At 41.9% G+C, this 26,850-nt stretch overlaps 1 protein-coding gene across 1 annotated transcript in view; it reads left to right on the top strand.

Moving 5' to 3' along the window:
• The window catches only part of LOC140465108 (synaptonemal complex protein 2-like), a 243,739-nt gene that overhangs the window by 127,103 nt on the left and 89,786 nt on the right, over positions 1–26,850 (top strand). The window contains exons 20-23 of the mRNA XM_072560975.1: positions 4,111–4,156; positions 19,059–19,209; positions 19,295–19,344; positions 26,441–26,570. Coding sequence (XP_072417076.1) covers positions 4,111–4,156; positions 19,059–19,209; positions 19,295–19,344; positions 26,441–26,570 — 377 coding nt within the window. The remainder of the gene's footprint in view (positions 1–4,110; positions 4,157–19,058; positions 19,210–19,294; positions 19,345–26,440; positions 26,571–26,850) is intronic.

Below are 26,850 nucleotides of genomic sequence, written 5' to 3'. Positions count from 1 at the left end.
TACTAGTGAGAGAGGGCCATGTCATTTTGTGGCTAGTTGGTGTTCATGTATCCTGGTGGCTAGCATGGGAAGTGCTAACATGATGTAGATATAGGAAATGCTGTTCCAATTCAGCACCATCCTTATCTACTTAACCTGCTAAAATGGTCACAGGCTGAAAAAGACATTGAAAGCATGCTCAAAGACAATATAATCAGAGTTGCAGTGAATGGAGCTCACTCAGTGATGGTTTCAAACTCGAATGGTACCCAATGATTATATATTGTTAACGCAAAGTCAATACAGTTGTGAAATGTGATTCATAATCTTTTTTTCCATGGATGAAAGACCGTATTGAGAATATGGGACAAGAAATTTGTATTTCAAGGCTGGACTTAATCAGAAGATACAGGCAGATACTTTTCATCAGAGAGTGAAGGAAATTTTTACATTCAAAAGTAATGTATTGACATGGATAGAGAACTGTTGGTGGACAGGAAGAAAGTAAGGCCTGCAGATGCTGGAGACCAGTCGAGAGTGTGGTGCGGGAAAAGCACTAGCAGGTCAGGTGGCATCAGAAGAGCAGTAGAATCGACAATTTGGGCAGAAACCCTTCATCAGTAATAAAACAGGAAGCAGACAGTTGGAATAAATGGGCCCTTTTAGAGTGGCAGGCAGTGACAAGGGGGGGTACCGCAGGGTTCACTACTGGGATCCTTGCAGTTCACATTCTACATTAATGTTTTGGATGAAGGAATTGAATGCAATGTCTCTAAATTTTCAGACAACACCTAAGCTGGGTGGCAGTGTGTGCTGTGAGGATGCTAAGAAGCTGCAGGATGACTTGGACAAACACTTGGCAAATGGATAAATGTGAGGTTATCCACTTTGGCAAAAACAGGAAGGCAGATTAGTATCTGAATGGTGACAGTTTAATAAACGGTGAGATGCGATGAGACCTGTATAAGATGGTGGAACAGTCGATGAAGATGGGCATGTAGGTGCAGCAGGTAGTGAGGAAAGTTAATGGCATGCTGGCCTTCATAGCAAGAGATTGGACTTAAGGAGTAAGGATGTTTTGCTATAGGTATGCAGGTCTTTGGTGAGGCCTCACCTGAGTATTGTGTGCAGTTTTGGCCTCCTGGTCTAAGGAAGTTGTTGTTGGAGTCCAGTGAAGGTTCATAGGACTCCTGGGAAGGCAGGGCTGCACATAGTCATAGAGATGTACAGCATGGAAACAAACCCCTTTGGAGGAAATATTGGATCGACTTGGCTTGTACTCCCTAGAACTTAGAAGAATGAGTGGGATTCTCATAGAAACAGACAAAATCCTGATGGGACTGGACAGGCTAGATGCAGGAAGCATGTTTCTGATGTTGTCCAAGTCCAGAACTAGGAGTCACAGCCTAACAATAAAGTGTAAAACATTCAAGACTGAGATGACAAAGAATTTCTTCCCACAGAGTTGTGAACATATGGAATTCTTCCAGAGATAGCTATGGGGGCCAGTTTGTTAGATATATTCAAGAGGCAACTGACGCGACCTTGCAGCTAAAGGGATCAAGGAGTATAAATGAAAGTGGGTATGGGATTCTGAAATTGCATGATCATATTAAGTGGTGATGCAGGCTCGAAAGACCAAATGAGCTGCTACTGCACCTAATTTCTGTTTCTAAAAAAATCTGTTGGGTATTATTCTAAATATATATTTTTCCAAAAATCATTTGGCCCAACAAGTCTGCACCGACCCTCCAAAGAGTAACTCTCCCAGATCCATTACTCTACATTTTCCCCCTGACTAATGTACCTAACCTACACATCCCTGAACACAATTTAGTATGGCCAATTCACCTGACCTGCACATCTTTTGGATTGTGGATTGAAATGGGAGCACAGACATGGGGAAAGTTTGTAAACTCCGCACAGAATCGCCTGAGGCTAGAGTTGAACCTGGGTCCCTGATGCCGTGAGGCAACAGTGTCAACTACTTGCCTTTTAAAGAAGATAGATGTTAGGGTTTAGGCTACTAGTTTTGGTGTGATCTATAACATGGCTCATTAAGAATTTGTGTGTATGTAACTCAGTTATTGAAAGAAAGTCCAGTAAAGTTAGCTAACCTGATGTGAAAAGTGGGTTCTGGCATCTGGCTGACTCTCTTGCGTCAAGTCTATTATGTTTCTAGATCACTCACCTCGGTAGAAAAATTGAGAAGGAGGCTTTTGCGGCAATCTAAATTTCTTTCTGAATTAAACAAAAGAAATGGCGATATGTTAATCTCTGGTGTTTTCCATGGCAACTGCTCGACCATTAAGATTTGACTTGGAACTAGTGGCCACAATTTCCATATGTAATATACGCTGTTTTTCCCTTGGAAATTTGGTATGCTTGGATGTGCTCTGATGAGTGCAAGCTTTTACAGAAGATCTTTGGGTTTTATTCAGCAATACTAAATTTGAACTCCCTAAATTGTTTTTCTTTGCCCAACTGCCTTATTAATTTTGTCCTGCTAACTTTACAAAGAATTTTGCATAAATTCCAACTCTCCTCTTCCTTTAAGCATCATATTTATTTTATTCCTGTTTTCCTCTCTTCAAAATCCAGTTTCATTTGTCTGCATTAAATTTAATCTACCATGTGTACCCTTTTCACCACCTTGTTGTTCTGAATCTCATTGTTAGATTTGAATGATGTCAACAGCAAATGTAGACTTTTAACCTCCTGTACTCCAGTTCAGGTCATTAATGCATATTGGAAACTGTAGCCCTAATACTGAGACTCTGTAGAATACTGCTGAATATGTCTCTCCAATTCAATTTAACAGATGTACACTGCAGCACTCTACTTTGACTCATCTAGCCCATGTGTATGGTCACTGCCACCTTGCTCCTATACGTTTGTTTTGTCCACAAGATATGAATCCAGAAGTCAGTAAAATTTAGGAGGTCTTGATTTACATATCATAAAGCTCACTTCCAAGTGAATTTTAAGGATTGAGCCTTGTCACATTTAAAGAAAGACTTATTACAAACTAAGGGAGGAGGGAATTAGAACAAAATGCATTGTGGGCTGAGTTAATTATAATAGTACATTTGGAATATGAATGTGTGTGATATTAATAATAGCCCACACAGTTGAGGCTACATGGCTTGTTTCTGTGATATGAATGTGTGAAATTTTGCTTTTGGATACTACAAGACAGAAGGAGAATGGGGCACAGGTTTCAGATTGTAAAAGACTTTCAGTTAGACGTAAATTTCTTGGAGTGTGTAACAAGTGGAGTGAGTTATACAGGTGAAGGTTTAGTAATATTTAATAAATGGTTCTGTCATCTAGAAGGAAGCTGATATTGTGGCATTCTAGGACAATGAAACCAAAGAACTAGCAAACAAATTGCTGTAAAAACTCCGGTCTGGCACGATTTGTGGACACAAACTGGAATTAACATTACGGGGCCAGTCAGTCGTCTTTTGGAATTTTATTTTTTAGATTAGGAATTGGAACCAACCAGTCCACACCAGCCCCCTCAAGAGTAATCCACCCAGACCCATTTCCCTCTGACTAATGCACCTCACACTATGGGCAATTTAGCATGGCCAGTTCACTAACCTGCACATGTTTGGACTGTGGGAGGAAACCGGAGCACCCGGAGGAAACCCACGCAGACACTGGGAGAACGTGCAAACTCCACACAGATAAGCGCCTGAGGCTGGAATCGAAGCTGGGACCCTGGTGCTGTGAGGCAGCAGTGCTAGCCTACTATTGCTGTGTAAATCTAAATTGTTTACTATCTTTTAGTGACCATTTTGAATTCCAGTTCTTTCTGTCCACAGATGCTGCCAGGTCTGAAGTTTTCTCGCAATTTCTGTTTTACGTTTGATTTCCAGCATCTGTAGATTTGTTTTCTTCTCACTGAAGAGCTACCTTTTGACCTAAATCCTATCACCTGGATCACAACTTTTTTTCTCATTTTATAGAAGTTGGTCACTTCCCAACAGTAATGCCGTCACGTCTACTTTGATAGTCTTGATTGTAATGATATGATATTTGGAATGCAGCTGGAAAGACTATAATGTGAATGATCGGTATTCTGGTGGTTGCTAAATTTCCCTGCACTATTTTCATAATTTTCAGGAAAGTTGCAACTAGAAGTAAGAAAATAAGCAGACGAGGAGAAATGGTAAGAAAAACATTACAATAGCTTTCATAATGTGCAAAATAATGCCTCCATTTATTTTGGAATATAATTTGAGTTGCTAAGATTGTAACACTTTGTCAAAATACTCTTTGTTAGGGCATTTTGATGCCTGTAGTGAGAAATGTGTGAACTTTAATGTGAATGTGCAGTTATGAAAAGGATGCATTACAGATAGCTTTTAAGTATAATGTGTCAGCATAATGTACTGTGCAAGAGATTTGGGTTAAACAAAAATAGTTATGGCTCGATTTTTAAGGAAAAATTATCTATTTTCTTGGGCTACAGAGATCAAAGGGTATGGGGAGAAAGTTGAAACAGGATGATCAGTCATGATCATATTGAATGGCAGAACAGCCTTGAAGGGTCCAATGTTCTACTGCTGTTGCTATTTTGTGTGTTTCTAATCATTTAGAGTTATCGAGGTGTACAGCATGGAAACCTATCCTTTAGTCCAACCTCTCTTGATCAACCAGATAGCCTAAGCTGATCCTATTTGCCAGCACTTGGCTTGTATCCTCCTCAACCCTTCCTGTTCATGTACCTGTCCAGATGCCTTTTTTAAATGTTATAATTGTGCCCACTTCCTCCACTTCATCTCGCAACTCATTCCATACATGCACTACCCTCTGTTGGGAAAAGGTTATCACTCAGGTCCCGTTTAAATCTTTTCCCCTCTCTCCTTAAACCTATGCACCCTAGATTTGGACGCCGCCACCCCCACCCCCCGAACACAACCTGGGCAAAAGACTTTTGGCTATTTATGCTAACCATGCCCTTTTGATTTTATAAACCTCTATAAGGCCTCCGATGCTCCAGGGTAAATACATCTCTCTCAATAGCACAAACCCTCCAATTCCAGTAACATCCTTGAAAGGCTTCAGAAATGATTTACAAGTTTGACAAATCAAAGCAGAAACACAAATTTAATTCAATACTCCAAAAGTGGCCTTTCCAATGTCCTGTACAGCTGCAACGTGGTCCTCCAACTCATATACTCAATGCACTTCTTAATGAAGACAAGGATGCCATATGTCATTTTCACCATCCTGTCTACCTGCCACTGTTGAGGAACTAAACACCTGCATCCATAGGTCTTTTTGTTCAATTCTTTTTAAAGATGAGTTATTCAATAATTTTGATTTTGTTTTTGAGAAGTTCAAAAATGTTTGACCGCAGTAACAAAGTAGAGATGGTAATATCGTATTCAAGATGCAGTGACTATAGTAGTTCCATCAGGCTCTTACCAGGCATGTACATTGATTTTTATTTGTCAACAGATAGTAAAGGATCACTTGCTTAGAGTGTTTGTGATGTAAATTTACTTAGCATGTTAGATAACCATATTCAGAAGAATCAAGTGTTTAAATATTGACCAGTGGATTTCAGTGCAGAAATCAGGCAACTTAGTATGGAAAGCAGCAAATATGTTTTGTGTGCACTTGTATGTAAACAAGGATTCATTCATGGGATGAGAGCATCACTAGCCATTTAGTGTCCAATCCCTAATTGTCCAGAGGGCAATTAAAAGTTAAGCACACTGCTTTGAGTCTGGAATCACATATAGAACAGACCAAGTCAGGATGGCTGTTTACTTCCCTTAAGGATATTAGTAAACCAGATGGGGGTTTTTTCACCAATCAACAATGGTTGTCATTAGACTCTTTTTATTCCAGATTTTATTGAATTCCAATTCCACTTAATTTTTCACTTTATTTAAAAGCAAGTGTAAAACAGCGTTCCAGATGTGATTCAATTAGTCCATTACTAAGCTTTTCTTCTTATAACACAGATAAAATACCATCAAAGAAAGAACTGGCACAACTTTAACTGTATTGAAATACTTAATTAAAATATATAAATGCTAATCAGTTATAGCAGTATAGCAGTATTCTATAAACACACTGTCTTGACAAAGACAAATTCATTAAAACCGATTTTCTTCAAGTACTATATCTTATAGTTCAGGAGAAAGAGACACCAAAAGGAATAATCCAGCAGCAGAGAAAGAACTCAACATTTTTGCTGCAGCAGAGAGCAAGCTCATCTATCGGTTTCAGCAGCCAGTTTCAAACCCCAGCTGAAAGCATAACTAAAACCTTGGGTCAGAGTGAGCCTGACTCCACCCACTTATAGTCATAGAGTCATAGAAGTGTACAGCATAGAAATGGACCCTTCGGTTAAACCCGTCCATGCCGACCAGATATCCCAACTCAATCTAGTCCCACCTGCCAGCACCTGGCCCATATCCCTCCAAACCCTTCCTATTCATATACCCATCCAAATGCCTCTTAAATGTCGCAATTGTACCAGCCTCCATCGCATCCTCTGGCAGCTCATTCCACACACGTACCACTGTCTGTGTGAAAAGGTTGCCCTGTAGGTCTCTTTTATATCTTTCCCCTCTTCCCCCTAAACCTATGCCCTCTAGTTCTAGGCTCCCAAACCCCAGGGAAAAGACTTTGCTTATTTGCCCTATCCATGCCCCTCATAATTTTGTAAGCTTTTGCCTATTTTAAAAAAGAACACTTGAAGATCAAAGTTGTTTACCGACTGGTTCTGAAGCAGAATTTCCAATTCCACTGTGGCAGCACCTCTCTGCAAGAGAAACATGACAGAACAAATCTCTTAAAGGCACAGCATTGTCCCAATACACTACTATGTTGTATCGTCTGCTGCTAATCATTCAGTAGGCCCAAGCCAAAACAATGATAAGGAGAATTGGTGACAAAACACTACCTCCAAACAACGTTTTTTCAAACACTCCATGCTGGTGGCAAAGTCCACAAGAGATCAGGAGTGGCTATCAGGAAAATATCACAAATAGTGGCAGGTTCTTCTGGAATCTGAATTTGAAGAACTGAGACACACTGCAAAAGAATTCCAGCAGATCTGCAGCAACATTTTGTTTAAATAGCACAGCAGCATTGGTGATAAATTTATTTCCAAAATTGCACTTTTCTGCCCTTGGGAGGGGAGAAAACTGAGTCTGATGAGCATCAGGGGAAACCATAAGAGAGGGCAACAGAAAAAAGTGGGATATATTGCCTCAGTCAATAAGATCAGATAGCACAAATATGAAGGAAATTATGCAGGAGAACAAGGTCAGAATTATAACACTAGCAGAGAACGCACATCTGAAATTTAGAAATGAAATCAAAATTACAGGCAACTTTTGTTTACATTGTTCATTTATTTTCCTTACTAAGATTCACTTGATAGTTTCCAATCCTAGTTTTCCTGATTTTTTTTTTCTCTATTGCTTTTTGACTATTTTACTACTAAACGTCAGTTTCTAATGGTTTCTTTATTCCTTATTATCTATTTATGGAATGTTGGCATTGTCATCTATTTCCCATTTTATACATGCTACCTCAATGTCCAAGTGTCTAGACTAATGTCGAATGTTTAAAGTCAGGATCTCAGTAATCTAGAAGTTGGTGGATTGGCTATCTTGGAATACTAATGAGGACCCATTGAATGTGCATCCTGTTCTGTATATGAACTTCTAGCACACTCCATTCAAGTATTGGAACTGAATGGTTGGAGTCAGTGTGGTACATCCAGGTATCCATTTCCTTGAATGAGTGTTCCAGGGGAATTGTAGCTTATCGGTAATAGAAATTTCTTAAGATGAAAAAATGGTTAACCAGCAGACAAGGATACGATGAGGGCACAGATTAATTGAGATAGAAGATTCTTGTACAATGTCATTTCAAACCAATTTTCTCATTTGGAATACTGAGGAAGGTGACCAGTCGTAGAGAGGCATAGCAAAGAAACAGATCCTTTGGTCCAACCCAACCATGTCAACCAGATACCCTAAATTAATCTAGTCCCATTTACCAGCATTTGGCCCATATCTCTCTCTGCCCTTCATATACTGATCCAGATGCCTTTTAAATGTTGGAATTGTACTAGTCTCCACCAGTCCCTCTGGCAGCTCATTCCATACACATTCCACCCTCTGTGTGAAGATGTTGGCCCTGAAGTCCTTTTTAAATCTATGCCCTTGAGTTTTGGTGCCACTACAGAGTGGGAGGAGGGAATAGGATTAGGGAGTAGAGGTGCTGGAAGAGCACAGCAGTTCAGGCAGCATCCAAGGAGCTTTGAATTCGACGTTTTGGGCAAAAGCCCTCCTGATGAAGGGCTTTTGCCTGAAAAGTCGATTTCGAAGCTCCTTGGATGCTGCCTGAACTGCTGTGCTCTTCCAGCACCACTAATCCAGAATCTGGTTTCCAGCATCTGCAGTCATTGTTTTTACCTTAAAGAGTAGAGGGCAAGCCAAGTTCAGGCGAAGTAGCATTTGTGGGTGGCACGGTGGCACAGTGGTTAGCACTGCTGCCTCACAGCGCCTGAGACCCGGGTTCAATTCCCGCCTCAGGCGACTGACTGTGTGGAGTTTGCACGTTCTCCCTGTGTCTGCGTGGGTTTCCTCCGGGTGCTCCGGTTTCCTCCCACAGTCCAAAGATGTGCAGGCCAGGTGAATTGGCCATGCTAAATTGCCCGTAGTGTTAGGTAAGGGGTAAATGTAGATGTAGGGGTATGGGTGGGTTATGCTTTGGCGGGGCAGTGTGGACTTGTTGGGCCGAAGGGCCTGTTTCCACACTGTAAGTAATCTAATCAACCCAGTTTCCTACGGCAAGAATGGGACATAGATTTGTAAGCGATTCCTCAAAAATGGCACTAGTTTCTGATTTTATCTACCTACCATGGATAAAGAAAAATAGAAGTTAGATTATATGCAGTTGAGCTTTTACAGGTGAAATAGTACAACAGCTTTTTAACTCTACTGTTCACGAGTTCAGGGAAAAGTTGAAGAAAATTATGAAACTATATATATTTTCTATTTTAGGCATTTTAAGTTCCTTTTCCCCAGAAAAGGGTGTGCAAAATTTCTCTGCAAGCTTTATTGTGATATAGCCCTTTCTAAGCATAATATCACTTTTTTATACTTATAGGTTTGTTTAAATTTAGAATATGTTACAGAACATATAAAGCACACTCTTAGTAATTCTTGCTCATCTAAGTTCCCTTTTCAGCTGCATCTCTTGTTGACCATAGCTGTACAAGGCCAGTATACAGTAGTCTTTGCTTTTGCTTCAAAAAGTTCCTCGAGGAAAGATATGTGCTTTTTAACTTTCTTTATATATAATATTGAAAAAAATTATATTTTTTTCCCTTGTTCCACAAAAGATGATTTGTTTTGCAAGTAGAAACTTTGAATGTAGGACTAGCCATTCACAATGCATAGAGGTAAAAACAATGCAGATGCTGAAACCCAAATACTGGATTAGTGGTGCTGGAAGAGCACAGCAGTTCAGGCAGCATCCAACGAGCAGCGAAATCAACGTTTCGGGCAAAAGCCCTTCATCAGGAATAAAGGCAGTGAGCCTGAAGCATGGAGAGATAAGCTAGAGGAGGGTGGGGGTGGGGAGAGAGTAGCATAGAGTACAATGGGTGAGTGGGGGAGGAGATGAAGGTGATAGGTCAAGGAGGAGAGGGTGGAGTGGATAGGTGGAAAAGAAGATAGGCAGGTCGGACAAGTCAAGGAGACAGTAACTGAGCTGGAAGTTTGAAACTAGGATGAGGTGGGGGAAGGGGAAATGAGGAAGCTGTTGAAGTCCACATTGATGCCCTGGGGTTGAAGTGTTCCGAGGCGGAAGATGAGGCGTTCTTCCTCCAGGCGTCTGGTGGTGAGGGAGCGGCGGTGAAGGAGGCCCAGGACCTCCATGTCCTCGGCAGAGTGGGAGGGGGAGTTGAAATGTTGGGCCACGGGGCGGTGTGGTTGATTGGTGCGGGTGTCCCGGAGATGTTCCTTAAAGCGCACCGCTAGGAGGCGCTCAGTCTCCCCAATGTAGAGGAGACCACATCGGGAGCAACGGATACAATAAATGATATTAGTGGATGTGTAGGTAAAACTTTGGATGTGGAAGGCTCCTTTAGGGCCTTGGATAGAGGTGAGGGAGGAGGTGTGGGCGCAGGTTTTACAGTTCCTGCGGTGGCAGGGGAAAGTGCCAGAATGGGAGGATGGGTCGTAGGGGGGTGTGGACCTGACCAGGTAGTCGCGGAGGGAACGGTCTTTGCGGAAGGTGGAAAGGGGTGGGGAGGGAAATATATCCCTGGTGGTGGGGTCTTTTTGGAGGTGGCGGAAATGTCGGTAGATGATTTGGTTGATGCGAAGGTTTGTAGGGTGGAAGGTGAGCACCAGGGGTGTTCTGTCCTTGGTTGGAGGGGTGGGGTTTGAGGGCAGAGGTGCGGGATGTGGACAAGATGCATTGGAGGGCATCTTTAACCACGTGAGAAGGGAAATTGCGGTCTCTAAAGAAGGAGGCCATCTGGTGTGTTCTGTGGTAGAACTGGTCCTCCTGGGAGCAGATACGGCGGAGGCGGAGAAATTGGGAATACGGGATGGCATTTTTGCAAGAGATAGGGTGGGAAGAGGTGTAATCCAGGTAGCTGTGGGAGTCAGTGGGTTTGTAAAAAATGTCAGTGTCAAGTCGGTCGTCACTAATGGAGATGGAGAGGTCCAGGAAGGGGAGCGAGGTGTCAGAGATGGTCCAGGTAAATTTAAGGTCAGAGTGGAATGTGTTGGTGAAATTGATGAATTGCTCAACCTCCTCGCGGGAGGAAGAGGTGGGGAGTGGTGCCGGTGTAATTACGGAAGATCAACAGTTCTACATAGCCAACAAAGAGACAGGCATAGCTGGGGCCCGTCCATGTGCCCATGGCTACGCCTATGGTCTGGAGGAAGTGGGAGGATTCAAAGGAGAAATTGTTAAGGGTGAGGACCGGTTCGGCCAAACGAATGAGTGTCAGTGGAAGGGTACTGTTGGGGACGTCTGGAGAGGAAAAAACGGAGGGCTTGGAGGCCTCGGTCATGGCGGATGGAGGTGTAGAGGGATTGGATATCCATGGTGAAGATGAGGCATTGGGGGCCGGGGAAACAGAAGTCTTGGAGGAGGTGGAGGGCGTGGGTGGTGTCTCGAATGTATGTGGGGAGTTTCTGGACTAGGGGGGATAGGACAGTGTCGAGGTAGGTAGAGATGTCTTCAGTGGGCAGGAGTATGCTGAGACAATGGGTCAGCCAGGGTGGTCAGGCTTGTGGATCTTGGGAAGGAGGTAGAACCAGGCAGTGCGGGGTTCCAGCACTATGAGGTTGGAAGCTGTGGGTGGGAGATCTCCTCCTGAGGTGATGAGGTTCTGTATAGTCTGGGAAATGATGGTTTGGTGATGGGGGGCAGTAGGAAGAGGTGTCCTCGAGTTGGAGTTTGGCTTCAGCGGTGTAGAGGTCAGTGCGCCAGACTACCACTGCGCCCCTTTATCCGCTGGCTTGATGGTGAGGTTGGGATTGGAGGGCTGCGCGTTGTGAGGGTGAGAGGTTGGAGTGGGGGAGGGGGGACGACAGGTTGAGGCGGTTAATGTCCCGGCGGCAGTTGGAAATGAAGAGGTCGAGGGCAGGTAATAGGCCAGCACGGGGTGTCCAGGTGGATGCAGTGTGTTGGAGGTGGGCGAAGGGGTCCTCGGAAGGTGGATGGGAGTCCTGATTGTGAAAGTAAGCTCGGAGGCGGAGGCGACGGAAGAATTGTTCGACGTCACGTCGTGTATTAAATTCATTGATGCGTGGACAGAGGGGGATGAAGGTGAGTCCTTTGCTGAGGACTGATCATTCGCCCTCAGTGAGGGGGAGGTCTGGGGGGATGGTGAAAACTCGGCAGGGCCGGGAGCTGCGATCTGGTGCGGATGTGGAGCTGGGAGTGGGGTCGGAGCCAGTACCTGGAGTGGGTGTGATGGGGGGAATGGGGGTGGAGGCATGAGCAGGGATAATGTTCCCCGCGGGGTTCTGGGGGGTGGGGATAGTGACAGTGGGGTCTGTGGGGGGCATGTCAGCAGAATGCAGGTGAGTGGCACTGTTGGGGGCGGACGTGGTGGTGATCATGGCAGTAGGGGTGGCGGAGGTCACTGAGAGTGTGGCATCAGCGATGATGTGAGGGCCGGGAGTGGCCATGATGGGGGCGGAAGTGACATCATCACTTGAACGCCTCATCTGCCGCCTCGGAACACTTCAACCCCAGGGCATCAATGTGGACTTCAACAGCTTCCTCATTTCCCCTTCCCCCACCTCATCCTAGTTTCAAACTTCCAGCTCAGCACTGTCTCCTTGACTTGTCCGGACTTGACCGACCTGCCTATCTCCTTTTCCATCTATCCACTCCACCCTCTCCTCCTTGACCTATCACCTTCATCTCCTCCCCCACTCACCCATTGTACTCTATGCTACTCTCTCCCCACCCCCACCCTCCTCTAGCTTATCTCTCCATGCTTCAGGCTCACTGCCTTTATTCCTGATGAAGGGCTTTTGCCCGAAATGCCGATTTCACTGCTCGTTGGATGCTGCCTGAACTGCTGTGCTCTTCCAGCACCACTAATCCAGTATTCACAATGCATAACCAATCATGAAAAATACCAGACTTTAGGCATAAATGGAATTGTAACCTGCTATTTTATGGGTAGTTCATTCTCTTAGTTTTGTAGATCTATATGTCTTATTCCTTGTAACGCTTCTGAGCAGAAATCATGATGGCAGCAAAACATTTCCAGAAAAGGTTTTGAACGGTTTCACTAGGTCTTAAATTTTATTTAGTGATTGCAGGAATGCTAGTATCAAAATGCTTAAGCTTCTCTGATGAGGAACAGCCGCTAACAGAAAGACTGTTCACTGCTTGCCCAGGGTTATGCTTTCTGTGTCCTTAACTTTCGGCAGTTATTCATCTGCTTGTTTCTTTTCTGATATTCAATCAGTACTGTCACTTATGGCAATTTTACAGACTTTTAAAAAATTAAGGAGGCTTCTTGGCCTCATTCTGCTGGATTTCCACTTCAGTACAAATTCGAGCTAAATGCTTTGCTGTTGGAGAATTACATTCAAAATACAAAAATAAACTGTTTCAGGAGACAGAAATTAACAGCTACAAAGATATTTTAGTGCTTAAAGTAAAGACATAAAATAGGCTTTCTACTGACTTATAAGTGGAATGTATGTTTGACATAACAGTAACTAGTTACTGAGTATACATTTTAAAACATCAGAATCCAAAGAATTTTCAAGTCAATGACTTCAATTATGGCTACTATTAGTTGCATAGGCTGGATGCATGTTTAATCCCCTTCTGTAGCTGGGTAGCCTGTGCCTGTGTGGCTACTGATGTCCCCCCTCTGTCAGCATTGTGTCAGGACCAATGGCTGGAGTGTTGTCTTTAGGCTGAAATAAACTGACTGAAACTAGCAATCTAATGTTTCCAGAAACAGCTGTGTGCGTCAATGGGAGGAACACTATTAAAATTAGGTGTCAATTTAAAAGATGAAGTAGCAAAATAATAGAACAAATATCCATAAGAGAAATGAGGGGGAAAAATGCAAAATAAGGTTCAATAACACTTTTTTAAAAAATATCTTGCAAATTCTATTATCTGTCAGAGATCCTCTTGGTTTAATTCTAATTTTCATAATTGTGTTTTTTAAATTTTGCATGCAAACTTGAAAGTAAATGCAAATGACAAAGGAAGTTGGGCTACACTGAATCGTCATAATTTGAAGCAACAAGTATTTATTTTCAAACTCTTCAACATATTTTGCATTTTTTGACTATTGTATTGATTCAGAAATCATGCACTGCGGGCTCACTTTGACCAGCATCTCTCCACATCTGTTACCAGACATGCAATTTCGCTAAACTTTCTCTTTAGATTCAGAACTTTAGCATGCACAGCACTTTATTTTTATTATAGCCATCTATCATTTTCCATTTGTGAAAACCATGCAGTCCAATAACAATCTAAAATGTGTTTGAAGTCTTACATCTGATTTGATACATTTACAATTTGAAGTTAAAATAATTTTAAAGCAGGATTATTCAATCATCAATAGTGGACAGAATTGTCACTAAAATAAAGCATTTTAAAATGAAAAACATGAACTAAATGACAAAGCACTTTCTGAAAAACTTATTCTGCAGTTAAACCATCTACCAAATGGGCAATGAAACCAAGCACCCTTCAATGTGCCAAGATGCTGGGTCATGTCTAGTGCATCTAATTTTCCTAGTTTTGTAAACCTAGCTGGTGCAGCTTGCACAAAATATACCTCTTTTAAAAATATGAACTGATAAAATGATTGAATATATAAAGGAATATAAAAACAAAGGCCACTTGCTCTCAATACGATACTGAATAGTCTGATACATAAAGCACAGTACCAATCGCCCAAAGTCATGTTTTTTTTTAAAAATCCTGAGTCATGGAGTGATAGAGATTTACAGCACGTAAACAGTCCCTTGGGTCTGACTCGTCTATGCTGACCAGATATTCTAAACTAATCTATTCCTATTTGCCAGCACTTGGCCCATATCCCTCTCACCCTTCCTATTCATATACCCATCCAGATGCCTTTTAAACGAATCGATCAAACACAAATTAATGACTTGATTTTATGACTAAATCCATTTTGTAAAGAAATAATACATCATTTGACTCAGTGTAACATGCTACAGAAAATATGACTTAAATATGACCATGTCTGTCATCCTGGAAATTTTAGTTTTAATTGTGAAGTCAATGGAAAATTAATGAATATAAAAGTCTGTTGGAAGCAAAACATAAGCAGAAAAGCACTAAAATATCTGGATTTGATACTTTTAGGATTTCCTGTGCAATCAAAGTTATCTGTAGCATCTTTACAACAGGCATACAAATGTAATGAAATTAATCTAATAGCATGAGTCACTAAATTCAAATTCCAAATTAGCCTTCAAAATAAAATCTAGATAATGAAATAAATGTACCCTTGACAAGCATTATCTGAACAGTACAAAACAACCTAAAACTGTCTCCCCTCTTGAACCTACTCGTCTGGGCGGCACAGTTGCACAGTGGTTAGCACTGCTGCCTCACAGCGCCAGAGACCTGGGTTCAATTCCCGCCTCAGGTGACTGACTGCGTGGGTTTCCTCCGGGTGCTCCGGTTTCCTCCCACAGTCAAAAAGATGTGCAGGTTAGGTGAATTGGCCATGCTAAATTGCCCATTGTGTTAGGTGAAGGGGTAAATGTAGGGGAATGGGTCTGGGTGGGTTGCGCTTCGGCAGGTCAGTGTGGACTTGTTGGGCAGAAGGGCCTGTTTCCACACTGTAAGTAATCTAATCTAATCTAAACATTGCAACTGGATGCAAGAAATTGCTGTCCACACGGTGTCTCTTTTATTTGGTTGAGAGAGTGCTACAGCGTGACGTTTAATTGCTAATTTATTCCTTGACCTTTCCATGTGAATGAATAATTTAAAAAAATAGTTTTAATCAAAAGTGACAAACTCTTAAAAAGCTAGCATTCCAATATATAGCTCTGAACAGAACTTGCTAGAGTGCAATAAAGAATCATGACTTCTGATTGGACAAGGCCAGGTGCCACTTTTCTTTATTTGGGTATGGTCATTTCCATCAGCTAATATTCTATGCATTCGTGATCTTAGGACTGCATGCATTCTCACATTGTTAGCTTCCAATCTTTTACCCCATTCATTAATCAAAGTTTATCTTTTCCAATTCTAACAAAAGAATCCATAATCTATTTTGAATACAATAAAAGTGATCATTCTAACATTTCTGCCAATGTTACCATGTTCATTGTTTTTGTTAATCCATTGTTTCCTGGTGTTATGTGCATTTGAACTGCTAATTCTGTAATATCTAAATACATTTTCTGTCAAAAGAAACAGATGTTAAGTATGATTGTTCAAAAGATGCTTAACATTTCAGCTTTATTTGGGAGTGCAGTGCTTCTAATCAAGCTATTAAAACTGGAAAATGGATGAAACACACATAGCAAGTTGATATCAACCTTGTCTCAAAAGTTGCCACCCACTGCCACCTTCCTCCACTTGCTGAGCTCCTCTGCACCCTCAACAACAACTCTCTTCACTCCTTTCATTTTCATCAGGTCACACAGGTGACTATGAGCATGCAGATGGGCCCAGTGATGCTTGGCTCTTTGTGGGGTATGTAGGATATTTCCTGTTCCAGTCCTATTCCGACCCCCATCCACAACACACTCTCAGGGTCTCTCTCGTGCGCTCTCTCTCTCGGTATCTCTCTGATATCATCAGTGCTACATTCCCCCCTCATCAGGAATTTCTCGTCCAATTTCCACCCCACCCTAACTTTTACCTAGTATATCTCTGACTGCTCCGTTCTCTTCCTCCACAATTCTGTTTTCATTTCTGGGAATGGATTAGCTACAAGTATCCACAATAAGCCCATCGACTCCCACAGCTACCTGGACTATACATCCTCACACCCTGTTTCTAGTAAAGACTATTCCATTCTCTGCATGTCCATCATCTATGTACAACTTTGGCAAGAGACCCTTCTTCCACAACCGTGGATTCCCCAGCACCGTTGTTGATGGGCCCTCCACTAGGTCAGACCCATCTTCTGCCCTCCCCCTTCTCCTCCCCCCAGTAACAGTTTTGGGATTCCACTTGTCCTTACCTGCCATCCCACCAGCATCCACAGCCAAAAGATCATCTGTCATTTCTGCCACCTCCAGCTAGATGCTACCGTCAAACACATATTCCCCTTCCCTCTGGGACACTATGGTCCATTCTTCCTTCACTCCCAACACCCATTTCTGCCACCACCTTCCCTCCTTACCATCCCCAACGGTCCCTCTACAGCACCTTCCCCTGCGATTGCTGAAGGTATAACACCTGCCCATTTTTCACCTCCATCCTTAGTATCCAAGGACCCTAACATACCTTCTAGGTGAAGCAGAACTTTACCTGCATTTACAATCAAATGTAATCTGCATTTGCTGCTCATAATGTGGTCTCATCTATGCTGGGGAAATAAAGCATAGGCTGATTGATCTGCTTGCAGAACATCCATCTGCAAAAAAGGCACAGCACTTCCAGTTGCCTGCCACTTCAACACACCACCCCATTCCCTGGCCAACATCAGGCTTGTTGCAGTGTTCAGGTGAAGCTCGGCACAAGCTGGAAGAGCAGCAGCTCATCTTACACTTGGGGACCCTGCGGCCCTCCAGCCTCTATATTGAATTCAATCATTTTAAGTGATGCACTCATCCATAACACAGCCCCCTACCCCACAGACTAGGCCTTGTTATCACATAGTCTGTCATTACACACTCGCTGCTAACAGTCTCCATTACCAGCTATTCACCTGCCCAGCCAGATTGTTATCAATGCCTTGGTCTGTTCAATCATTGTTCCTTTATCTTTGGCTCCCTCCCCCCACCCTATCTTCATATAAACCAACATTTTCTTAGCTTCCATCAGTTCTGATTAAGGATCACAGGACCTGAAATGTTAACTCAATTTTCTTTTCACAGATGCTGCCAGACATGTGGAACTTTCCCAGCATCGTCTGTTTTTGTTTCTGACTGACAGCATCCACAGTTCTTTCAGTTTTGTTTGTTTGTAGAACTGTGGGGTAAAAACTGGCACAATTATGAAAGCTTTTATGTAGAGGCTTAGATTTTTTGTTTAAAAAGTCACTTTTTCTTCCATGCTGTAAGATTGGACATTGCAGAATGTAGATTAATCAAAGCCAATGCCAGTTGACAGGTTTGCTCAGTCATATTTTACATTAAACATAAGGGGATGTAGTAATTTTAGTTTAAACAGTGTTTCAAGGAGGCATTTGAGTTTACCAATAAAAATAAAGAGCTGAACATTTTCAGGTCGAAAAATGCTATTTCCTCAAGTCAACTGATGACTGATCTTTCACTATTGAGGGATGAAGGCTATTTGATTCCCATAGTGTGTTAAAAATTCTCTAAGCAAAAATCATTCTTTCTAAAGCGAATAGTAAATCACCTTTGAAGCAGGAAAGTAGGAGTTTATGGAGAAAGCATGGAATCATGTAATTTATCTTGAATACTGTATATACTTAAAACTAAGTACTGTGGTTTTACCTTTTTCCTGTGCTGTCAGGTCCATAGTTCTATTTAATAGTATACCTAAATATTTAATGAATGATGTCGCGAGAGAAAGTTGCACCTCTTGCGGAACTGAGCCATGTATTTTTCAAATAGCTGTACAAGCCACTGGTTAGGCCACTTCTGGAATGATGCGTGCAATTCTGGTCTCCTTCCTGTTGTGAAACTTGAAAGGGTTCAGAAAAGATTTACAAGAATGTTGCCAAGGTTAAAGAAGTTGAGCTATAGGGATAAACTGGGGCTGTTTACCCTTGAGCGTCGGAGGCTGAGGGGTGACCTTTATAGAGGTTTATAAAATCATGAGGGGCATGGATACGATAATTATACAAGGTCTATTCCATGGAGTGGGAAGTTCCAGAACTAGAGGGCATAGGTTTAGGGTGAGAAGGAAAAGATATAAAAGGGATCTAAGGGGCAATGTTTTTGCACAGAGGGTGGTGTGGTATGGAATGAGCTGCCAGAGGAAGTAGTGGAGGCTGGTTCAATTACAACATTGAAAAGGCATCTGGATGGGTATATGAATAGGAAAGTTTTAGAAGGATATGAGCCAAGTGCTGGCAAATGGGACTCTATTAGCTTACCATATCTGGTCAGCATGGACGAGTTGGACCGAAGGGTCTGTTTCTGTGCTGTACATCTGTTACCCTGTGACTGTAAATATGACTCAAACTTGCATAATTTTAAATCCTTCCAGTGTTTGTGAAGCTATTCATTGGTTTGTACTCTGAAAATGTACCATCAATTTGAGATTTACCATGAATGTGATTCAATGGTTTTGTTAATGTTATTAAACTGTGAACTATTGCATCATGTTGCTAATTTCTTTTGCAATGTAGAGATGTTTTGAGTCTGACTCATTAACAAATAACCTTATAATATCAGCATAGAAGAAGTGATCTAAAGAAGTTATTCACGGAAGATTCAAGTAGTGAGGGCACTGAACATAGCTGGATCTTGGAACCCCAAGTTAAGGTTACTCCAAATGTCGCAAACTACAGTAAATCTAAAAAAAGAAAAACGTCTCGCTTAAGAGGTTTGTTTGTTAATCAAATGCTTCTTGCAAAGTGGATTTTTAACCCAACTCATTTGCTAATTTGTCACTTTATTTTCAACGTAAGTTTTGCCACTCTCTCTTGAATCCAGTGAAGATGAGCAGGATCAGAGAAAGGTAAATAAATTATTAAACTTTTCTGCAATCAGTCATTGGCTAAAACACAAGATAAAAGATATTACTAAATTAATTTCCTGCTAATTGCGCTACACTAATTCACGTTATAGTGTTTAAGTTTTTTTCAAGTAAGGTGAAAGTGACAGCTCTTGACATCAAAGCAGCATTTGACCATAGGAGGTAAAAACAATGACTGCAGATGCTGGAAATCAGATTCTGGATTAATGGTGCTGGAAGAGCACAGCAGTTCAGGCAGCATCCAAGTAGCTTCGAAATCGACGTTTCGGGCAAAATAGGAGCCCTAGCAAAATTGCAATCAATGGAAGTTGGGTGAAGGAGAGGAGGAGCTGTTTGGTTGATGTCATGATCTGGCACAAAGGAAAATGATTGAGTTTGTTGGAGGTAGGCCATCTCTGCAGGAGCTCATCGGGTAGTGCTCTCGACCCAACTACCAACTGCTTCATCAATGAAGCTCTATTGTACAGTCAGAAATGGAGGTATTTGCTGATGGAGTTATATTTGGCATTATTTGTGACTTCTCGGGTATTGAAGTGTTCCATGTTCAAATGCAGCAAGACATGAACAAAACCAGGCTCAGGCTAAAAAATGGCAAGTAATATTCATGCCACACGAATTCTAGGCAATGACCATCTAACCATCGTCCATGGCATTCAATGGCATTGCTATCTCTGAATCCCCCATTATCCACATCCTGGGGGATTACCATTGAACAGAAACTTGATTCACCACATAAAACATAGTGGTTACACGAGCAGATCAGAGGCTAAACATACTGCAGCAAGCAATTTTCTTCCTGACTCCTCAAAGCCTATCTGTCATCAATAAGGCAGGTGTGTGATGGGATATACCTCACTTGCCTGAATGAGTGCAATTCCAAAAACGGTCAAGAAGCTTGACAAAAGCATCCAAGACAAAACAACTGTGCTCAGTAACAGCAGTGGTGCCATCTACAAGATGTGCTGCAAGAAAAGTTCCTTAGATGGCACCTTCCAAATACATGACCATCTCCATCTAGAAGGGCAAGACAGCAGATATGTGCAACACCAGCATCTGCAAGTTCCCCACCAAACCACTCACCACCCTGACTTGGAAGTACATGGCCATTTCCTCACACTCCAAATTCTGGGAGTCCTCCAGAAAAGTGTTATGGGATGAATTGCAGTGGTTCAACAAAACAGTTCCACAGCCTTCTCAAGGGCAACCAGGAACAAACAATAAATGTTGGCCCAACCAGTGGTGCTCATGATCCATGAGTGAATTAGAATTGGCTTATTTTAGTGAAAAAAAGTTGTTGGAATAATCCTTCCATAACAAAAATGGTTCGATGATAATTCATTCTCCCAGTAACAGATCCAGCCCCCATTATGTTTGTGTTTACTTGCCCACATGCAAACCACAGAGCAAGTGATCTGCGTCCATAATATTTATTTAGATTTTGCTGTGACTATCAAAAAAAAAACAGCTTTCACCTTTTCACGCAGGGCCTCCTGGCCTCTTTGCAGCCTTTGTCTGAGTAGAGACAAAACAGCTGAACTGGAGGTGAGCGTTACTTTCTTTTGATGTCAAGGGAACATTTCACCAAGTATGTCATTATGGAGCCCCAGCAAATCTATATTCAGGTCAGAACTCCATGGTTTGGAGACACATCTAGCACAAAGGAAGATGAATAGAGGCCAATCATCTCAATCCTGGGACATGCCTGTAGGAATATCACCTTAAGAGGCTTCATCAATAACCTTCTTGTCTTAAAGGTAGAGATGTTCACTGTGCAACGTTCAGCACCATTTGTGACTTCAATGAGTGAGAAGTAGTGGTCTCTGTTATGTCCACCATGGCTTGGGCTGACAAGTGGCAAATATCATTTCTACCACAAAGGTGCTAAGTAATGGTCATCTCCATGGCTATTTGAAGTTTATTTAGTATACCATTACTGAATTCCCCACTAGTATTTTACCATTAACAGGAATTGAACCAGACTAGCTTGTGGATGCAAAAAGTCAGAGGTAAGGATGCTGTGGTGTCATTCCTCTTCTCCCCCAACGCACAGAACCCATCCCTCGATCAACCCCAAATCCTGCCTGTTAGCTGTCAGAAAAAGTCAAGAGCATAACTGAATACTCTCTGCTTCTCAGGACGAGTGTTGTTTTAATACCACTTGAAACATTCAGGGCATGGCATCTCACCTGATGGGCACCCCATTCAGCATTTTGTTCTTTCACCACTCATGCACAGTGGCAGGGGTGTATACTGTCTATATGATGTACTGCTGTCATTGACTAAGCCAAGAGCATGTTCCAAGCCTGTGAGCTCTACCAAGCAGAGAGACGAGGAATGCATGTGAACAGCACCACTGCTTCCCCTCCCTCCAAGCCGCACACCTTTGTGACCTAGTGTATTCCTGATACTTCACTGTCACTAATCAGGATGCTGGAATATCTTTATCGAACAGCACTGTGGATGTCTCTACATCCCAAGGGCTGCAGCAGTTCAAAATGACAACATGCACCACCGTCAACTACAAGACCAATAGGATTGGGTAATAATTGCTGGCCTAGCCAGTGATGCCCACGTTTTTGGTCATCTACCCGTACGTACGAATGAAGAGGAGAACAGAAACTCTCACCTTTTGCTGAACTGGGCCTTACACTTAAAATGGCTCATTGATGCAAAACGTTGCAATTTTTAAATTCAACTTATCCTTCGATTCACACTCTTCAAAGTATCTTTTGTAAAAAAAAGTGTGGAATTGAGTGAAGAATATGAAAGTAGACCTCATTAGTTTGAAATATTTGGCTTTGACTGAAGGGTCTATTTCTGTATTGTATGACTTTAGAAATAGATACTTTGGCTCTTTTGAGTTAGTGTCCCAAAATGTAAATAAAATCATGCCCAATCTTCAAACTCAATTCCACTTTCCTGCTAATCCCCATGTTCCCCATGCAAGGGTCATTCCCTTGGACAGTCCTTAGTTGACGCCATCTCCACCATCAAACCCCCAGGTGCCTTCACCTGCAACCAGAAAAGATGCAAAACCTGTCAGTACACCACCCCCCTCACCTCTATCCAGGGCCCCAAACAGTCCTTCCAAGTGAGACCGAGATTCACCTGCCTCTTTCAACTTTGTTTACTGCATCAGGTGGTCCTGATGTGGTCTTCTCTACATCAAGGATACCAACCTAAACTTAAGAAATAGTTCACCGAGCATCTTAGCCAGGCCCACAGGGGCCAACCGACCTCCCAGTCACCGCCCATTTCAATTCCCCCAACCACTCCTTTTCTGACCTGACCATCTTTGGCTGCTTCCATTGTCAAAACAAACCATAGCTCCTATTGGAGGAACAACACCTTATCTCCCGTCAGAGGACCCTACAGCTCAGACCCTACGCTGAGTTCTCCAATTTCAAATATCCTCCCTCCCCATCCCCCGACTCCCTTCCCAGCCCCTCCACCACCTACCATTGTTCCCTACCACCAACTGGATTCACTCCTCCCATTGATGAACCAGGCCATACCGTCTACCTGTCTCCACTTCACCATCCTGCCCTCGCCACCCCCTTTATCTGCGGATCCCCCACAACCACCCTCAATCCTGAAGAAGGGTTACACCCGAAATGTTGACTACTCCATCTCCTGATGCTGCCTGGCTTACTGTGGTCTTCCAGCCTCTAGCTGATGCTGCCTGTCTACTTTGGATTCCAGCATCTGCAGTTTTTTTGTGTCTCATCCCCAGGTTCACTGCTTCCTTTCAAATACAAAAATATCTCTATCTTAACATAGAATGTGCTCAACAACTGCATATTCCAGCCCTCTGGGACAACAAACTCTGAAGAAATTCCTCCTTGTCTCAGTGTTAAGTAATTGATCACTTATCCTAATGCTATGTCCAAGAGGCATTGAATAAAATGCCACTCAAAAGATTAATATGAAAGAGCACTTCTCATTGGCTATCTTTAGCATAAACTCAGTCTGGAGGATTGTTTGACATAAGTCCAAAAGGACAGATTCATTGAGGCATGTTCAAGTTGCACCAAGGATCTGTGGTTTTAGCCAGTTACAATCTATTTAAATGACTTGGACAAAGAGACCAATGCTTCTGAATCCAGGTTTGTTCATGATGTAAAGCTTGATGGAAATGTAAACTGTGAAGAGGGCTCAAAGGCTTCAAAGGAACACATTGATAAGATAAGATTGAGAAGTAGACATTCTAAGCACAAAGGTAGAAAGTAATTGGCCAGATAAATATTGAAATTTAGAAATTAAATGACAAGGGTGTTTTGCTAAAACTGCATAGAACTTGGATGGGATAGCACCTCGTGTACTGTCTGAAGGTTTGGTCTGCAAAGAACGGTAAAATGCACCTTTTAAAAGCTGGTACAGTGAGGGTTTTACTCGTTCCCTGGTTGAGGTCAGAAGGATGATTTCAGGTTCCTTATTCAGACCTGTGGAGGTGGTAGAGCATTCTCAGTGGATGGGGGGGGACATCTAGGATCTTCCATACGTCTATCAAGGCCCTAAATGGGAAGTTGCACAAAACCTTTATAAAACCTTTCTTCAATCTTTAATGTAGAAGGATTTTGAGTGCAAGGACAATTTTACATTTTGCCACTTCTTTAACTGCTTGCTGTTACCTGCATATCAAAGTCTTGTCTTGCATAAGGACAGTTGACTCTTTTTTTTTAACCACAACATTTCATCCTTTTTTAGAAAAAATGTTGCTGTTATATTCTCCTTACCGAAGACTTAACTTCCCATTGGTCACATTATACTCCATATGCTCCCTTGTTGATCCCTCAAAAAGAGAACACCATTTTGTGACCTCATTACTTATTGTCCCACTTAGCTTTATATTTTCAATTTTCTTTTTAACATGTTCCTCTCAGCACCTTTATCTCTATCAGTGATAGAGGTGGTAAATAATTGCAGATGTAGTACTGATCCATGTGCTGTTTCACCCATACAGATGCCATTTTAAATGTTGTAATTGTAACAGCCCCCTCCACCACTTCCAGCAGTTCATTCCATACCACCCTCTGCATGAAAAACTTACTCTTAGGTCCCTTTTAAATCTTTCTGCTCACATCTGAAACCTCTGCCTTCTCGTTCTGGATTCCCTCCAACCCCAGGGAAAATACTTGTCTATTTATCCTATCCATGCCCCTCATGATTTTATAAACCTCTACAAGGTCACCCCTCAGCCTCCAACGCTCCAGGGAAAACAGCCCCAGCGTATTCAGCCTCCCCCTGTAGCTCAACTCCTATAACCCCGGTACATCTTTTCTGAACACTTTCAAGTTTCACACCATCTTTCCTTCCTATAGGAGGGAGAGCAGAACTGCACAGTATTCCGAAAGCCAATGTCTTGTACAGCCACAGCATGACCTCCCAACTCCTCTACTTGATACTCTGACCAAAAAAACAAAACACCGCCTTCATTATCCTATCTACTTGCAACTCCACTTTCATTTCTTTGTCTTTGTTGACAAATTTTCTTTCCATAGTAAGTACTTATTGCTATTGATCTTTTATTCTTGCACTGTTACTGAATTGTTTGTCTGATCTTCAAGACTGATGGAAGGTTTCTTCTGAATGAATGTAATGATTTTCATAGCAGAGTAGTTGGATTCTCTGACTAACAGACAGTCAGATGACCCCAGAACAAGGTGGCAGGTTGCTAGTTATGATGGCAGGCTGACTAGAAAGCCTGCTTTGATGCACCACTGTTGTGTAAAGGGTTATTTTTGTAAAAAACAAATCAAAACCAGCCCTTAGGCCTGTATACTTCACCATTACCACACTCTCTCACATTCCTTGTCCTCTATGCCTCAATCCCATAAACCCCCATATCTTGTAAGTCTCAGTCATCCTCGAGCTTTATTCAATTTGATACCAATCCAAGCTCTCATTCATCACTAACTGTTCTCTTTGAATAAAAGTTTGTATGTTGTCCACTAGTCATAAACAAGTGATCTAGTGTATAAACAAGCATCCTTGGCACTCATTAATTTGACTTTTTTTTTATTTCCCAAAATTTATGCAGTGTTGGCACAAACATGGATTTTTGGTTTAAAAGACCCAATATGTTAATTGACATTTGAGGTTATAGAATTGGGAATCCTGTCCTTTTTTTTCAAAAGCAACAGTAGTTCTAAACTCTCCACTGCTTGAATATCCTAATCCAGCTGTTTTCAGTGCAGATTTCCAAATCTGACCTTCTCTTTTGAAATTATTTCCTTGACCTATTCATCCTTTCCTTAAAAATACTAATTTATCAAAATGTTGCACCTTCTACCCATCCTTTCTCATGTTGGAATTGTTGCATCGATTTACTTGCATCATTCATTCTGAAATAAAACATGATGTAGCCTCTGGCTATTCACCCAACCACCCTTCCCTGATGTTCTTCAGACACCCAATTATTTCCTTGGCTTTGGCAGCATCCTGGGAAACAAATCTGTGACCACAGAGATAGCTGTTCTCCTAAATGTTGAATCTCTCCATCATTGGTTTTCTGTCTACACTCTTTCCCCACCATTCACCTGTTCCCGACGCTTTAAAACCAAGTTCCCTACAATGCTGTGGCTGTACTCTCCCGAAGAAACATCATCATCTACCAGTATTCTGAACTGGATATCAGATAGAGAGGAAGATACACTCAATCATATTGCACTACATTCTGGATTCTTTTCTGACTTTGGTTGATTACCACATGGGCAATGGCTTTGATGTTAGCAGAGGACAGTGGTGTTTGGAGGAATAATGTTTCTGTTTACTTCACAGATTACAATTAGTTTTATGTCTCCAACTACAATTAAATACAGTTATATTATATTGTCATGGAGGGTGAGGAGGTATGTGTTTAATATACTCTCTATTGCCAGTTCCTTTTTGGTGCTTTTGCCAAAAAGAAATATCAGATTTTTGGAAAATGTGAAGAGTGGTGGGTCTGTGATACGTGGCAAAATATGGTATTCATAAGTTTGTAGTTAGAGCATGTGGATATAAATACTTAGTAAAAATTTTACTGAGTGAATTGTAATTCTGAAATGTAATTTGATTAAAGCGTTTCTTGCTAAAGGTAACTGAGAAAACACAGCTGCAGACTCAAGAAGAAAATCAAAAAATCACACCATCTGGACAGATTATTCCAGAATTTTCAGATCGACATCGCACACCAGTTCCTGTACAGATAGCCAAGAGGATTAAAAGTAAGACTTTTGGTTTTAGATTTTAAGTGACTTTCCTGAGAGAACCCCAACTCTCAAATTTTGGAATTTGATGGAAATTGTTAAAATGGAAAATAAATTTGTTTGAACACAGTCCAGTTCTCAATAGCAGTCATCTTGTATTTTAATATGTTTTGTTTTGATGAATATATGTTTTGGGGAATTGTCTGTGTTTTTGAAAGTGAAGAACTGGCATGGAGAATTTATGAAAGTAGTAAAGGCTTGGGTTTTAACTTGACGTTGAACTGGAAGTGGGGTTGTA

This window comes from Chiloscyllium punctatum, chromosome 41, assembly GCF_047496795.1.
Source record: "Chiloscyllium punctatum isolate Juve2018m chromosome 41, sChiPun1.3, whole genome shotgun sequence".
NCBI classification, from domain to species: Eukaryota; Metazoa; Chordata; class Chondrichthyes; order Orectolobiformes; family Hemiscylliidae; genus Chiloscyllium; species Chiloscyllium punctatum.
The sequence above is the reverse complement of the archived record's forward strand: the minus strand, read 5'-3'. Positions and strand labels throughout refer to the sequence as shown.